Source organism: Scyliorhinus canicula, chromosome 2 (assembly GCF_902713615.1).
Source record: "Scyliorhinus canicula chromosome 2, sScyCan1.1, whole genome shotgun sequence".
In the NCBI taxonomy this organism is placed as follows: domain Eukaryota; kingdom Metazoa; phylum Chordata; class Chondrichthyes; order Carcharhiniformes; family Scyliorhinidae; genus Scyliorhinus; species Scyliorhinus canicula.
The window spans coordinates 132142868-132160183 of record NC_052147.1 but is presented as its reverse complement, the minus strand read 5'-3'; the positions used below and the strand labels follow the sequence as shown (position 1 = coordinate 132160183).

Genomic DNA, 17316 nt, shown 5'->3' with positions numbered 1-17316 from the left:
CCAAAAAAGATGTGCAGGATAGGTGAACTGGCCACGCTAAATTGCCCCTTAATTGGAAAAAAAGAACTGGATACTCTAAATTTATTTTTAAAAAACGAAAAAAAACGTTATGCAGAGAGGTTGGATCGGCTTGGGTTGTTTTCGCTGGAGCAGAGAAGATTGATGGGTGACCTGATCGAGGTGTACAAGATTATGAGGGGCATGGACAGGGTGGATAGGAAGCAGCTGTTCCCCTTAGTGGAAGAGTCAGTTACGAGGGGACACAAGTTCAACGTCAGGGGCAGAAGGTTTCGGGGGGATTTGAGGAAAAACATTTTCACCCAGAGGGTTGTGACAGTCAGGAATGCTCTGCCTGGGAGGGTGGTAGAGACGGGTTGCCTCACATCCTTTAAAAAGTACCTGGATGAGCACTTGGCACGTCATAACATTCAAGTACTGGCAAATGTGATTAGGTGGGCAAGTCAGGTGTTTTTCATGTGTCGGTGCAGGCTTGATGGGCCTAAGAGCCTCTTCTATATTATTCTTTGATTCTGTGATGTATGTGTCATCCGCAAACTTGGCAATAGTACATTCACTTCCCTTATCCAAGTCATTAATATACATCATAAATAATTGTGGCCCCAGCACTGATCCCTGTGGCACTTAACTAGTCGCCATCCTGAAAATGCCCCTCTTATCCCACTCTTCGTCTTCTTTCAGTTTGCCAATTCTCTATCCATGCAAATATACCACCGGCAACACCATGGGCTCTTATCTTATTATGTAGCCTTTTAGGTCGTACCTTATTGATTTCAGGCCCATCCTTGACTTTTCCATAGCAATCTTGAATCTAATGTGGTTATGATCAGTGTCTGCAAAATGCTCCCCCAATGATACTTCCACCACTTGCCCTGCTTTAAAATTAAGCTCCCTCTCTTGTTGGACCTTGTACCTACTGACTTAAAATGAAATGAAAATTGCTTATTGTCACGAGTAGGCTTCAATTAAGTTACTGTGAAAAGCGCCTAGTCGCCACATTCCGGCGCCTGTCCGGGGAGGCTGGTACAGGAATCAAACCGTGCTGCTGGCCTGCTTGGTCTGCTTTAAAAGCCAACGATTTAGCCCAGTGAGCTAAACCAGCCCCAGTGGAATACCAGCCGCCGTGGAATATCCTGGAATATTGAACTCCCAATCCTGCCCCTCTCTCAATCATGTCTCAGTGACAGCAATGACATCATACCACCATGTTTTAATTTTTGTCCTCAACTCATCTACCTTCTTTGTCAGACTCCTTGCATTAAAATAAATACCATCCAATCTTACCAAACTCCCTTGTGACTTAACTGGCTTATAACTTCTGTGCCTTCCTGACTCAGTTGCTGTCTCTTTTAATTTTGACTGTGCATCCCCCCCTACTAAAACTTCTCTCGGGATCTGCAACTCTGCCTCCTAGTTAGTTAAAACCCTCCCCAACAGCACAGCAAACCTCCCTGCAGGATTCAGGTGCAACCCATCCGCCTTGTACAGGTTCCGCCGTCCCCAAAAATGGTTCTAATTTCCCTGAAATCCATTGCCCTCCCGTCTGCACCATCTTACCAGCCACACATTCGTCCGGACTAACCTCCCATTTCTATGCTCACTTGCACGTGGCACCGGACGTAGAATCGTAGAATCCCTACAGTGCAAAAGGAGGCCATTTTGTCCATGTAGTCTGCACCGACCCTCCAAAAGAGCACCCTACCTAGGGTAAATCCCCCACCCTATCCTCGTAACCCCACCTAACCTGAACATCTTTTGTCACTAATGGGAGAGTAACAGAAACAGTGAGGGGGAGAGTAGCAGAAACAGTGAGGGGGAGAGTAACAGAAACAGTGAGGGGGAGAGTAACACAAACAGTGAGGGGGAGAGTAACAGAAACAGTGAGGGGGCGAGTAACAGAAACAGTGAGGAGAGTAACAGAAACAGTGAGGAGGAGAGTAACAGAAACAGTGAGGAGGAGAGTAACAGAAACAGTGAGGAGGAGAGTAACAGAAACAGTGAGGAGAGTAACAGAAACAGTGAGGGGGAGAGTAACAGAAACAGTGAGGGGGGAGAGTAACAGAACGAGTGAGGAGGAGAGTAACAGAAGTGAGGAGAGTAACAGAGACAGTGAGGGGGAGAGTAACAGAAACAGTGAGGGGGAGAGTAACAGAAACAGTGAGGGGGAGAGTAACAGAAACAGTGAGGGGGAGAGTAACAGAAACAGTGAGGAGAGTAACAGAAACAGTGAGGGGGAGAGTAACAGAAACAGTGAGGGGGAGAGTAACATAAACAGTGAGGGGGAGAGTAACAGAAACAGTGAGGGGGAGAGTAACAGAAACAGTGAGGGGAGAGTAACAGAAACAGTGAGGGGAGAGTAACAGAAACAGTGAGGGGGAGAGTAACAGAAACAGTGAGGGGGAGAGTAACAGAAACATTGAGGGGGAGTGTAACAGAAATATAACAGAAACAGTGAGGAGGATAGTAACAGATTTGAGAAGGATTTACACAGAATTATTAAATGAGCAGATATATCATGGATGCAATTTGACAGAGAGAAGTGTGATGTCATAAATGCCGATAGAAAGAATAGTAGCGGAAACATAAACCAAATAGTAACATTTTAAAGGGGCACTTCTGGAACAAAGTCATCTAAAGGTGTCCCAGACGATACACATTGCGACGGCCAGATTACTCTCCCCATGAAGCTCGTGCGATACGGGCTTCCCCCATGGAGGGGCAGAGGCCCTTCAGCAGGCTAGTTAATGCGGTACCATAAAAGCCTACATCCCACCTACCTACATCCCCTCCCCACCTACATCCGGGATTCCTCTGATGCACTGCGTCATATTGACAGCATCCAGTTCGTGAGCCCTAACCGCATTCTATTCACCATGGATGTGCAATCCCTCTACACCTCCATCCCACACCAGGATGGCCTGAGAGCCCTTCGCTTCTTTCTCGAAAAGAAACCCGGACAATTCCCATCCACCACCACTATCCTCCGTCTGGCTGAACTCGTTCTATCTCGCAACAACTTCTCCTTTAACTCATCTCACTTTCTCTAAATCAAAGGTGTAGCAATGGGTAACCGCATGGGTCCTAGCTACGCTTGCCCTTTTATGGGGTATGTGGAACATTCCTTGTTTCAGCCCTATCCAGGCCCCCTCCCACAATTCCTTCACTGATACATTGATGACTATTTTGGTGCCGCGTCATGTTCTTGCCCGGACCTGGAAAAATTCATCAACTTAGCTACCAGTTTCCACCCCTCCATCACTTTCACCTGGACAATCTCAAGACACTTCCCTTCCCTTCCTTGATCTTTCTGTTTCTATTTCCGGCAATAGACTATTCACTAATATCCACTACAAGCCCACTGACTCCCACGGCTATCTGGACTACAGCTCTTCACACCCTACACCCTGTAAGGATTCCATCCCTTTCTCTCAACTCCTTCGCCTCCGTCGCATTTGTTCCGATGATGCCACTTTCCAAAATGGTGCTTCGAAAATGTGTTCCTTCTTCCTCGACCGTGATTTCCCACCTGCAGTTGTTGACAGGGCCCTCAACAGTGTGCGGTCCATCTCACACACCACTACCCTTGCCCCCTCCACTTCCTCCCAGAACAAGGATAGAGTCCCCCTCATTCTCACATTTCATCCCACCAGCCTCCATATGCAAAGCATAATCCTCCGCCATTTTCGCCAACTCCAGCGTGATGCCACCACCACACATCTTCCCTTCACTGTCAGCATTCCGCAGAGACTGTTCCCTCCGAGACAATCTAGTCCACTCCTCCACCACACCCAGTACCTCTCCCATCACCCATGGCACCTTCCCATGCAATCGTAGGTGGTGTAACACCTGCCCATTTACCTGTTCCATGCTTAACATCCCAGACCCAAACCACTCATTCCAGGTTAAGCAGCGTTTCACTTGCATCTCTTCCAATTTGGTCTCTTGCATTTGCTGCTCCCAATGTGTTCTCCTCTATATCGGAGAGACCAAACGCAGACTGGGTGATCGCTTTGCTGAGCATCTTCGGTCTGTGCGCATTCAGAACCCTGACCTTCCCGTTGCTTGCCATTTTAACCAAAGACCCTGCTCCCATGCCCACATGTCTGTTCTTGGCCTGCTGCAATGTTCCAATGAAGCTCAACGCAAACTGGAGGAACAACGTCTCATCTTCCAGTTAGGCACGCTGCAGCCTGCCGGCCTGAACATCGAATTCAACAACTTCAGATGATCAGATCTACCCCACCTCGATCCATTTCATTTTAACTGTCTTTTACCATTTCTTTCTTTCTTAATGTAAATTTAATTTCCCCCCAATCTTTTTAAAAATAAATTTAGAGTACCCAATTAATTTTTTTCCAATTAAGGGGCAATTTAGCATGTTCAATCCACCTACCTTGCACATATTTGGGTTGTGGGGGCGAAACCCATGCAAACACGGGGAGAATATGCAAACTCCACATGGACAGTGACCAAGAGCCGGGATCGAACCTTGGAGCCATGAGACTGCAGTGCTACCACTCCCCCCCCCCCCCCCCCCCATCTTATCCACCTTTCCTTCACCTTTCTCCTCTTTGCTTCCCCCTTCCCCTCCTTCCACATCTACAGTTCATCCTCTGATGTTAGTTTCCATGCTGTTTGACCTTTCACATCACTGTATACCTTCCTCCATGCAAAATTTCTCCATCTCAGTAAACAGCTGACTACTTATCCTGAAACTGCTAGCCAGTTCTAGACTTGCCAGTAAGGCGAAACTTTCTCTCAGCATCTACTCCATCAAGCTCTCCCGAAATCTTACATTTCAACAACCTCTCAATGCTCTAAATTTCAGAGAATATGGGCCCATTTTACTCAATCTCTCTTCACAGTTCAATCCTCTCACCCCAGGAATCAAGCTAGTGAACATTTTTTATGTGACCTTAAAGACAAATATATACTTCCTTAGATACAGGGACCCAAACTGTACAGAGCATCCCAGGTGTGGTTCACCAAAGCCATGTACAATTGAGGCAAGACTTCTTTACTTTTATATTCTAACCCCCATGTAAAAAAGGCCAAAATACCTTTGCCTTCCTAATTGCTTGCTAGATCTGTATGTTAACGTTGTGTGTTTTGTATACTCAAATCCCATTGAACATCAATATTTACTAGCTTCTTGGCATTGAAATTATTCTGCTTTTCCATTCTTCCTACCAAGGGAATAACCAGCCATACTTCGGTCTTTGGGGGCTTTGAGTCTCTCCAGGCCACAGTATTCGTCACCGGGCTATCAGGGAAGCAAAGGCCACAACGTCGGCCTCTATCCCCTCCTGTACTCCCGGGTCTTCTGACACCCCAAAAATCGCCACCTCTGGACTCATCGCCACCCTTGTTTTCAGTACCCGGGATATGACGTCCGCAAATCCCTGCCAGTATCCCCTGAGTTTTGGACACGCCCAGAACATGTGGACGTGGTTCGCTGGTCCTCCCCCACATCTAGCACACTTGTCCTCCAGCCCAAAAAATTTGCTCATCCGGGCCACCGTCATGTGGGCCCAGTGAACTACCTTGATCTGAATCAGGCCGAGCCTGGCACATGTTGCGGTTGCATTTACCCTCCTCAGAGCGTCTGCCTGTACGCCTCCCTCCAACTCCCCACCAAGCTCCTCTTCCCACTTGAGTTCAGTTCATCGGTCCCTGTGTCCTCCGCTCCCATAAGCTCCTTATAAATATCCAGGACTCTCCCCTCTCCTACCTCACCCCTGGAAACTACACTGTCCTGGATCCCCCTTGGTGGGAGGCGTGGAAAGGACGGGACCTGTCTACATATGAAATCCTGCACCTGCAAGTACCGAAAGTCATTCCCCCTCGCCAGCCCGAACTTCTCCTCCTCGCCCTCATGTTCACGAAGCTCCCTTCCAGGAACAAGTCGCCCATCCTTCCCACCCCCGCCACGCTCGAATCCCGCCATCCATCTTCCCCGGGACAAATCGGCGGTTGTCACATATTGGGGACCAGACCGACGCTCCCACTTCCCCCGCATGCTTCCTCCATTGGTCCCAAATCCGCAGAGCCACCACCACTATAGGGCTGGTGAGTACCTGGCCGGCGGGAATGGCAGGGGAGCCGTGACCAGGGCTACCAAGCTGGTACCCCTGCACGAAGCAGGCTCCACCCGGTCCCAAACCGTCCCCATACCCACCATCCATTTCCTCATCATGGCTATGTTAGCCGCCCAGTAGTAGTTGCTGAGGTTCGGCAACGCCAGTCCCCCCTCGCTACGGTTCTGTTCCAGCATCCCCCTCTTTACCTGCGGGGACTTCCCCACCCAAACAAATCCCATAAGATTTTATTGATCCTTTTAAAGAAGGACCGCGGGATGAAAATAGGGAGACACTGAAAAATAAACAGGAATCTCGGGGGGATGGTCATCTTCACCGTCTGTATTCTCCCCGCTAGTGACAGCGGGAGCGTATCCCACCCCCGAAACTCGCTCCTCATTTACTCCACAAGCCGAGACAAGTTCAACTTATGCATCTTGCCCCAGTCACGCGCCTCTTGTATCCCTAAATACCTAAAACTTTCCCCAACCAGCCTAAACGGTTGCTCCCTCAGCCTATTCTCCCCCCTCGCCTGCACCACAAACATCTCGCTTTTTGCCATGTTCAACTTATAGCCCGAAAACCGGCCAAATTCCCCGAGGATTTCCATAATCCCGTCCATCCCTGCCGCTGGATCCGACACATACAAAAGCAGGTCATCCGCGTAGAGCGAGACCTTGTGTTCTATCCCCCCCTAACCATTCCCTTCCATCCCCTTGCCGCTCTCAGAGCAATTGCCAGCGGTTCTATGGCCAACGCAAACAGCAGTGGAGAGAGGGGGCATCCCTGTCTTGTCCCGCAGTGTAGTCGAAAATACTCAGATGTCGACCTGTTCGTCCTTACACTAGCCTCCGGGGCCTGATATAGCAGTTTAACCCAGTCCACAAAGCCTTCCCCAAACCCAAACCGTCCCATAGATAGTCCCACTCAACCCGGTCAAAAGCCTTTTCGGCATCCATTGCCACCACCACCTCCACCTCGCTGCTCTCCGGGGGCATTATAATCACATTGAGTAGCCTTCTTAGATTGGCTACCAGCTGCCTGCCCTTAACAAACCCCGTTTGGTCCTCCACAATCACGTCCGGTACGCAGTCTTCGATTCTGGACGCCAGGAGCTTGGCCAGCAGTTTAGCGTCCACATTAATCAGGGAGATTGGCCTATAGGACCCACAAGCTTCCGGATCTTTATCCTGTTTTAATATCAGCAAGATGGTGGCTTGCAACATCGTCGGGGGTAGCACCCCATTGTCCCTCGCCTCGTTAAACATCCTAACCAGCACCACTATACCCGAGAACTTTTTGTAGAACGCCACTGGATACACGTCCGGCCCCGGTGCTTTACCCGACTGCATGGCCTTCAAGTCCCCCATTACTTCTTCAGCTCTAATCGGGGGCCCCAGCCCCTCTACCATCCCCCTGCCCACCTTTGGGACAGTCAGCCCACCTAAGAAGCGCCTCATCCCCTCCGGCCCCGTGAGAGGTTCAGAGGTATACAGCTTGCTGTAAAAGTCCCTGAATACCCTGTTCAATCCTGCCGGGTCTCCAACCCGGTTCGCTGCCCCGTCCACTACCGTCCCTATTTCCCTGGCTGCCTCCTTCTTCCGAAGTTGCTGTGCAAGCATTCTGCTGACTTTCTCCCCATACTCATACACCGCGCCCCTGGCCTTTCTGAGCTGCTCTACGGCCTTCCCAGTGGATAGCACCCCCAGCTCCGCCTGCAGTCTCCGTCGTTCCCTAAGTAGCTCTGCCCTCAGGGACTCCACATATTCCCTATCCGTCCGTATCATCTCCTGCACCAGTCTGTCCATCTCCACCCTATCCGTTCTGTCCCTATGGGCTCGGAATTAGATCAGTTCCCCTCCCAGAGCACCGCTGCTGAGACTTCCCCTGTATCGTTGACCTGCAGGTAGTCCTGCATGCATTTCCCCACTCTCTCACACACCCTCTCATCTGCCAACAATCCCACCTCTAACCTCCATTGTGGGCGCTGGTAACTTTCTTTGCAGACCTGCAGGTCGACCCAATGTGGAGTATGGTCCAAAATAGTGATCGCCGAGTATTCTGTATCCCTCACCCCCTCCAAAAAGTCCCTACTCATAATAAAGAAGTCAATACGAGAATAAACCTTGTGAACATGTGAATAGAACGAGAACTCCTTCCCCGTCGGCCTGCTGGTTCTCCAGGGGTCCACCCCCCCCATTTGTTCCATGAACACCTCTCAGTTTCCTTGCCATTGCCGGGACCCTGCCCGTTCTGGAGCACGATCGGTCCAGGTCGGGGTCGAGGACTGTATTAAAGTCCCCACCCATAATCAACTTGTGCGAATCAAAGTCGGGGATTTTCCCCAGCAGCCTTTTGATGAAATCTACATCATCCCAGTTTGGAGCGTAAACATTCACTAGGACCACCCTCACCCCCTCAAGCTTGCCCCGGACCATGAGAAATCTACCACCCCCATCCGCAACTGTGCTGCCGCCTCAAATTTAACCTGTTTGTTAATCATGATCGCGACCCCTCTGGTCTTAGCATCAATCCCCGAATGGAAGACCTGGCTAACCCAGCCCTTCTGTAATCTAATCTGGTCCGCCACTTTCAAATGTGTCTCCTGCAACAACATTACATCCGCCTTCAGAGCCCGTAAGTGCGCGAACACACGTGCCCTCTTGACTGGCCCGTTTAATCCTCTAACATTCCAGGTGATCAGCCAGTTGGAGGGCACCCTGCCTGCCCCCCCTCTCCCCCCCTCTACCCCCCCTCTCCCCCCCACCCCACACACGCCGATCAGCCATCCCCCTTCTTGGGCCCATCCCCTGCCCATGTGCCGCGCCTCCCCTGGTCCGCCTCTTGGCAGCTCCCATCCCCGACCTCTTCCCTGTTACCTGGTTCAGTTTCCGCCCTCGACAGCAGATCCCCCCCCCCCCCCCCCCCCCCCCCAGCAACAACCTCTTGTAACCCAACCCCTGCCATACACTGGCTGTATTCACACCCCCACCTCACTCCCGTTGACTAGCTCAAAGCAGCTAGCCTGGTGGCTCTCAACTCCGGCGCCACCATGTCTTCCACCTATTGTCCCCCCCACTCCCCTACCCCCTGCCCATCAACACCACCTCCCCAGAACAGCCCTGTTCAAGCAATCGCTCTGGGACCGAAACAGAGAGAAAACAAACAAAGAACAAAGCTCGCCCCCATAATAGTGCAATTCAAACTGTGTAATGAGGTGGGCGCTACCACCCACTCCCCTCCCAACATTCCCAGAAAAATAGCAAAAAGAACCCGAACAGCCCCCCAGCACCCAATAACTTTAACTTTAACTTTGGCTTTAACGTTAAAACTTCCAAACAGGCAAACACAAACACAAGAACACCCCCAATTTTAAGTAAAAGAGCATGCCAAACGAACTCGCTAATACGAAGGGCAATCTGCGAACAAATGCAAACATCCCTTAATACACTCTAACTTGAGTCCATGGGTCCTCAGTTCGGCACCAGCCCATGCCCCTTAGCGAAGTCCATCGCTTCCTCCGGGTCGTCAAAATAATGTTGCTGTCCCCGGTATGTGACCCAAAGCTGCACCGGGAAAAGTAGCCCAAACTTGACCTTTTTAAACAGGATCTCTTTAATTTCTCTGTAGGCCGCCCTCCTTCTGGCCACCTCCTGGTAGATGCGCAGGACACTGTCGTTCCATGAGCAGCTCTTTGTGCTCTTGGCCCACTGTAGAACCCGTTCCTTGTCCATGAACCTATCAAACCTGACCACCATCGCCCGGGGGGAGGGGCCCCCTTGCGGCTGCCTCGCCTGCACTCTGTGTGCCCTGTCCAACTCCAATGGACGCGGGAAGAAATCATCCCCCACCAGCTTCTGCAGCATGTCTGCCACATATGCCGTGGCATCCACTCCCTCGGCCCCCTCCGGGAGCCCTATGATTCTCAGATTCTGCCAGCGAGACCTGTTTTCCAGGTCCTCCAGCCTGTCCATCAGCCTTGATTGTTGCTCCTTCAACTTTCCAATTTCCACGTCCGCTACCGTTTGGAAATCCGCCTGCTCTCCCACTGTCTTCTCCAGTGCCTGGACCTTCTTATCCTGCACGTCCAGCCTCTGGTCCAGTCGCTCCACCGCTTTCTGAAGCGGTTCCAAATTATCAAAATTTAGGGCTGCAAAGCACTGTTTCATGACCTTCAGCATGCTGACCAGTGCTGTCTGGACCGTCCATTCCGTGGTCCGTTCATCGGCCATCTTTCCTCCCACTTGAGCTTCCACGCCACCTTTGTTCAGCCCCTTCTTAGCCTGTTTTCGCTCCCTTCTGCTCCTTCAGTCCATACAACTTTGTATGGATTCAGATCTAGAGTGCTATTGTTTTTCACTCCAGCGCTCAAAAGTTCAAAAAAGTCAGGGAAAAAGGACTTAAAGTCTGACCGGAGCGAGAACCACCACATGCGCGACTTACTCCCTCATAGCCGCCACCGGAAGAGTCTCTTGTTCACTTTTTAACCTGTTTATATTCCTTTGCAGACTGTGTCCGCAACATTTACCTATCTGCCTAACTTTGTTCCAACAGCAACTCAACCCCTTCAACTTGAATACTGATTGCAAAAGAATTACTTAGGGCTTTATTGTTGCTCGGCTGGATCCTGGAATACTGAGTAATATTGGCAGAGGTGAAAAGGACAGCCACAAAATCAAAATTTAAAACATCTATGTTGCAAGCACATTATTGTAAAATATAACAGCTCAATAGTAAAGCCCTGAATGTAAGGAACCTGAAATAAAATGATAATATGCAAAAAAGACAGAGCACATCCATTTCCATCTCCAAAGAGAAAATCTTTCCGGTTGGTGCTTGCCATCAAAAATTCAGCAAACCTGCATATTTGTAGCATTTCCTGGAAGGGGGGGGGGGGGACGGGGACAGACTGTAAATAGAGAAACCTAAGAAAAAAACCTTTGTGACTGTACAATAAATGAAAACGAACAGCAATGTATATAATTTTGAAAATGGCAATAAAACAGATTTTTTAAAATGTCATAGTCTTCCATAGCCCCTAACAGAAATGACAAATCAAAATCTGACAAAGCATGTCAATGCTGTAATCCAGAATATGGATTCAAGGGTACATCTTTGTTTCATGTAATGTATTACTGAACACATAAAATAGATGCTGAAACCATTTCTCTCACAATTATCTCCACCACAATCTATCTCAACAGAGGCTGTCTGAACTGCTGAGTGTTTCCAGCATTTTCTGTTTTTATTTCAGATTCCCAGCCGCCACAGTATTTTCCTTTTGTTTATCACAATCTTTCTCATCTCTGATCAGTGACCTTCCAAACTTTTCTGTTGTTTCCCTTAATGGGATCTTCCTCCTCCCTGCAGCCTCAATGTGGACTGAGTTTCAAGCTCTTCTTTCCCACAACCTGGATACCACCAAACTCCTTTCCTATTTTTATCCCTTTTATAATCTACATATTTTTAAAAATCAGGTGCTCTGATGGTCTTCTGGTCCTGTCGATAGCGAACCCCCCACCGCAGATTTTCCAGCGGCAACGATGCATCTAATGGGAAACTCAATTGACAGCGATGGGACCAGAAGATCCCTCTACTGGCCTCCACAAAATGCACGACAGAAGGCGCAGGAAATCCATAGACCCCGACAGCGCAAAAGGAGGTCCTTCAGCCCATTGATCTACAGACCCACTGAAAGTGCACTCTACCTAGGCCCACTCCCCTACTCTATCCATGTGCATTAACCATGGCCAATGCAACTAACCTGCACGTCTTTGAACTGTGGGAAGAAACCGAGGCACCCAGAGGACATGGCGAGAACGTATAAACTCCACACAGTCACTCATCTAAGGCCATAAATTTTGTTTCTCTTTCCACAGATGCTGCTTGACCTGCTGAATATTTCCAGCATATTCTTTTTTCAGATTTCCAGTATTCTCAGTATTTTGTTTTTTTAATTTATTCCAGTTCTGTCGAAAGGTCAATGACTTTAAACCTGAAGTATTTTTCTCTCTCTACAATATTTCCAGCATTTTCTGCTTTCATTACAGATAGAATAAGCCACTTACTGTGTGGTACTTCTGTTGGATCCGGTAGTGCATCAAAGTTCTCGGTGAAGTTGACGTTGCACATGTCGGTACTGCAGCAGCAAAAGCGGAAAGTCCCATTCTGTCTGTGGTTCATTACCACGCACTCGGGAGAGTAGCAGTCCTCCTTATCTCCAACATGAGCCCAGCAGCCTTGCATGAAGAAACAAAAAGGGAATGGAATGTAGGCCTGAAATTTTGCTGGAATTGTTTGATTGGCATGTTAACTGGTGGCTTGTTTATAATGGTAAGAAGTCTTACAACCAGGTTAAAGTCCAACAGGTTTTTTTTAAATTACTAGCTTTCGGAGCACTGCTCCTTCCTCCACTTGAGGCTCACTCAAGTCTAATGCCGGCATCTCCATATCTTGTTGATATTCATTTGAATGAATTAAGAATCGGTAGTCAACCTAATTAGAGAATGAGCTATTCAGATGAGTATAATCACCTGGATTTCAGTAGAGTGCTTGCTCTGTGAAATTGTACAAAACCCCCCGGCAATGTAATTATGGAGTCTTGCCTTCCAAACTTGAGTAGTATCTGGAGGCAGTATTTTTAGCTGCATAACAGTGAGTGCTGCCAGGTTATTTGGCTGGAGCAGATCACTGCTGAACCTGATCTCGTCCTCTTCCAACGTTCAAACATGTTAGCTTTTCAGGAGTTGTTGGACAGAGATGTGGAATGGGAATCTGACCTGATTTTCAAGGATTACTTCGTTATCCTACCACTGCGCTGGCTGAAATTAGCTGGTTCAATACGGCCCAAGAGTTGACACTGGGAACTTTGACCTGCATAACTTATAGAATCATAGAAGGGTTAGAGCATAGTTTGGATTACTGTGCTCCTGCCAGCTCTCTGCAACAGCAACTCAGCTGTTCTACACCCCACATTTTCCCCATAGTTTTCCAAATTTTGTCTCTTTGGATAATTATCCAATTTCTTCCTGAAAACTACAATTGAATCTCCTTCACCCTCACTCTCAGGCAGAGTATTCAAGACCCTAACCACTCGCGAAGCAATATAGTTCCTTTGTCATTTACCTTAAATCGGTGTCCTGTGATTCTTGAACCTTTCACCATTGGGAATAGTTTCTGCAACCTTCTCTATCCAGAGCCTGCATGATGTTGAATAGCTCTATCAAATCTCATCTCAACCTTCTCATCTCTAAGGAAAACAGCTCAAGCTTCTGCAATCTACCAATGAAACTAAAATCCCTCAGCCCTAGAACCATTCGCGCAAATCATTTTTCATCCTCTCTAATGCTTTCACATCCTTGGTGTCCAAAACTGGATTAAATACGTAAGTTGAGGCCAAACTAGTGTTTTATAACTTGCTTCCATTTGTACTCTACTTATAAAGCCCACAATGCCATCTTTATTTTTTTTTAAATTCCCTTTTTTCCAATTAAGGGGCAATTTAGCGTGGCCAATTCACCTAACCTGTAAATCTTTTTGGGTTGTCACGGCGAGACCTACGCAGACGCAGGGAGAACGTGTAAACTCCACATGGACAGTGACCCGGGGCCGGGATCAAACCCAGGTCCTCAGCGCCATGAGGCAGCAGTGCTAACCACTGCACCACTGTGCTAGCTGAAGGGTGACTTAATTCAGGTGTACAAAACTATGAGGGGAAGAGATAAAATAGTCCTTGGCTTCGTTATGCAGCATGCCATATTCTTATTAACCACTTTTTCAACCTGCCCTTCCATCTTCAACAATTTATGCACAAGGTCTCTCCGCTCCTGCACCCCTTTAGAACTGTATCCATTATTTTGTATTGTTTCTGCTCATTCTTCACGATTATGCATTAAATTATATCTGCCACGTATCCACCATTCCATCAGTCTGTCTATGTCCTCTTAGAGACCATCACCATCCTCCTCACAGACCACTATACTTCCTAGTTTTGTACCATTTGCAAATTTTGAAATTGTGCCCTGCACTCTCAAACCTCGGTATTCAATAGAGATCAAGAAAATCTCTCATTTACTGTCACTCAGCCAACTTAATTTCCATGCTGCTTCTGTCCCTTTTATTCCAAGGGCTACAACTTTGCTGACAAGTCTGTTATGTTGCACTTTAACAAATGCTTTTTGGAAGTCCCTGTCCAACCACAACAATTGGTTGGTCCTCATCAACCCTATCTGTTACTTTGTCAAAAAATTCAATCAGGTTAGTTAAATGCAAATTTCCCTTAACAAATCCATGCTAGCTTTCCTTAATTAGTCCACATTTGTCAAAGTGACAATTAATATTGCCACAGATTATCATTTCTGAAACCTTTCCCACCCACCAAACTTAAACTGACATGTAGTTGGCGGGCTTTTTTTTAATAATCTTTCGTGATCAAGGACGTAACATCTTCAATTCTCCAGTCTTCTGGCGACACCACTATATCTAGGGAGGATTTGAAAATTTGACAGTGTCTTTTCAATTTCCACCCGTATTTACCTCTGATGCATTTGATCCTGTTCTCGTCACAGGTCAACTTTAAGCACTGCCTTTCTGATGTCTCCACTTTATCAATTTTTAGCCCACCAAGTGTCTCAACTACCTCTTCTTTCAATGTGACTTTGGCAGCAACTCCTCTTTGGTAAAGACAAATGCAAAATACTAATTTAGTATCTCAGCCACAACCTTCGCCGCCATGAATAAATCCTCTGATCAGCTTCACCCCTTAATAACCATCACTTTACAATTTAAATATCTATAGAGGACTCACTATAGAGGATTCTCTTTTATGGTAGCTGATTGTCTATTCTCACACTTTTCCTTTGCTTATTTATTTTGTTTTCTGAATTTTGCATATTCAACCTGTTTCTCACTTGAGAATCAACGTGACTGCTGTCATGTACACCATTTTTCTGTTTCATCCTACTCTTTATCTCTTTCATCATCTACAGAGCTCTGGATCTGTTTCTTTTACTTTTGCACCTCATAGGAATATACCTTGACTGTACCCAATCTACCTCATGTTCAAAGGCAGCCTGCTTTTCATTATAAAATGTGGGACATTTGAATTTAAATATATATTTATATTAAATTTCCAATTAAGGGGCAATTTAGCATATACATATATATATTTTTATAAATCTATCTACTCAGAGTGTGATGCACCGAAATGGGACTTCAGCTTAAGATGGCACATTCGTTGACTGATTTTGTACGTGAAGGTCAGATTCCGCTTCCACATCTCACAGTCAGGAAGTGAAAGGAATGATTGGTCCAGGTGGGACACCTGTGGATGTGGGGAGTGGGTTACTGAGTAAACTTGCTCTATATTTTTTATATACTTTTTAAATAAATTTAGAGTTATATTTTTCCAATTAAGGGGCAATTTAGCATGGCCAATCCACCTAACCTGCACATCTTTGGGTCATAGGGGTGAAACCCACGCAGACACAGGGAGAATGTGTAAACTCCACACAGACAGTGATCCGGGGCAAGGATAGAACCTGGGTTCTCAGTGCCGTAGGCAGCAGTGCTAATCACTGCGCCACAGTGCCGCCCTTTTTCAATGTACTTTTTAAAGTACTCTATGTCCTTTATTTTTCTCAAGCCTCACCAATTTACTCTATTTGGCTAATAATTCAAAGGGACCTCTTTTCCAAGCTGACTTTGATGTTCAGTGAGATTTCACCTTACGGTTAAATTTACAGTTAGAGACATCACGAGTAATAAACCATAAAATGACAAAACATACAAAATAACTCAGATTACTGAAAAGCTCAGGGTGCTGCGCTACATATTTAATGAAAAAAGTACAGAGAAAGAGCACAGAAATTGCACTCCCGCTCGCTTGTATGTGTTTTAATTAGTTTTCTTTAAAAAAACGAATTAAAAACTTACGGTGAAATCTAACCCAAAATAAGAAAATGAAAGACTCTTCTGTCTGGTGACTCCAACAGTCCTATGTAAAATGGGTTTGGCAGTCACAACTTAGTTCTTAGTTCTTGTGCCTCACTTTGGCACAGATCGGCAATCTCAGAGAGGTAGGATTGGGCGGGGCATTGAGTACAAGAGTTGGTAGGTAATGTTACAGTTATATAAACTTTAGTCAGACCACCTCATATACCGAGGCCCTGGCCATGCTCGACAGAATGTACGTACGGCCCATCAACGAGGTCTAGGCACGGCACATTTTCACAACCCCCCCGCCAGCGCCCCGCGGAGTCGCTGGAAGACTTTCTGCGGGATTTAAAAGCCCTTGCTCAGGACTGCAATTTTCAGGCTGTAACAGCCGCCCAGCATATGGAACTCGCTGTCCGTGATGTATACGTTGCAGGGCTCAGGTCCAACTATGTGCGCCAGCGATTGCTTGATAAAGGGGCCCAGAACTTCGAGGACACCGTAGAGTTAGCTACAACTATGGAGGTCGCGTTCTGCAGTTTGAACTCATTCCCCACGGATCAGGCGACCCCATCATGGATCCCCGACCAGCAACAGCCCCAGGCCTGCATTGCACGGCCACCCACCCACAATGCAGGACCAGCGTGCCATTTTTGTGGACAGCCCCAACATCCACGACAGCACTGCCCAGCCCGCAACGCGACCTGCAGCAGCTGCGGTCGCAAAGGATACTATGCCCAAGTATGCCTGGCAAAGTCGAAAACTCCAAACTCCCCCGCAGTCCAGAGCGCTCGCCTCCCAAACTCACACACCTGCAGGCCCCGTAATGCTGCAGCGTGTCTGCCTACTCCGCGCCCACCCGACATGTGCGACTCATGGGGGCCGCCATCTTGGCAATCCTCCTCCACGCGGCCGGCCACGTGCGACTCATGGGGCCGCCATCTTGGACGCCATCTTCCTCACCGCCCGCCACATGCGATCCACGGGGGCGGCCATCTTCTCCAGCCTACGAATCTCATCTCGACGACTACGACCTCAGCGGACAGTCATCACGGGGCCACTCCAGCACAGCTGATCGAGCCGCCGACTACCCGCAACTCAACGCAGTCACGTTGGACCAGTCGCGTCCAAAACACCTCCAGAACTCGATGATGTCCGTTAAAATCAACATGTACAGGACACCGTGCCTCTTCGACTCAGGGAGCACCGAGAGCTTCGTACACCCTGAACTGGTAAGACGCTGTTCGCTCCCTATCTTCCCTGCACGGCAAACTATCTCCCTCGCCTC

The 17316-nt window shown here is 47.9% G+C and overlaps 1 protein-coding gene across 2 annotated transcripts in view; it reads right to left on the bottom strand.

Annotated features, from left to right (window-relative positions):
* bmpr2b (bone morphogenetic protein receptor, type II b (serine/threonine kinase)) overlaps window positions 1–17316 on the bottom strand; it is a 392181-nt gene that overhangs the window by 202836 nt on the left and 172029 nt on the right. For both annotated transcript variants that reach the window (XM_038786943.1, XM_038786948.1), the window contains exon 3: window positions 12164–12334. In XM_038786943.1, the coding sequence (XP_038642871.1) occupies window positions 12164–12334 (171 nt within the window). The remainder of the gene's footprint in view (window positions 1–12163; window positions 12335–17316) is intronic.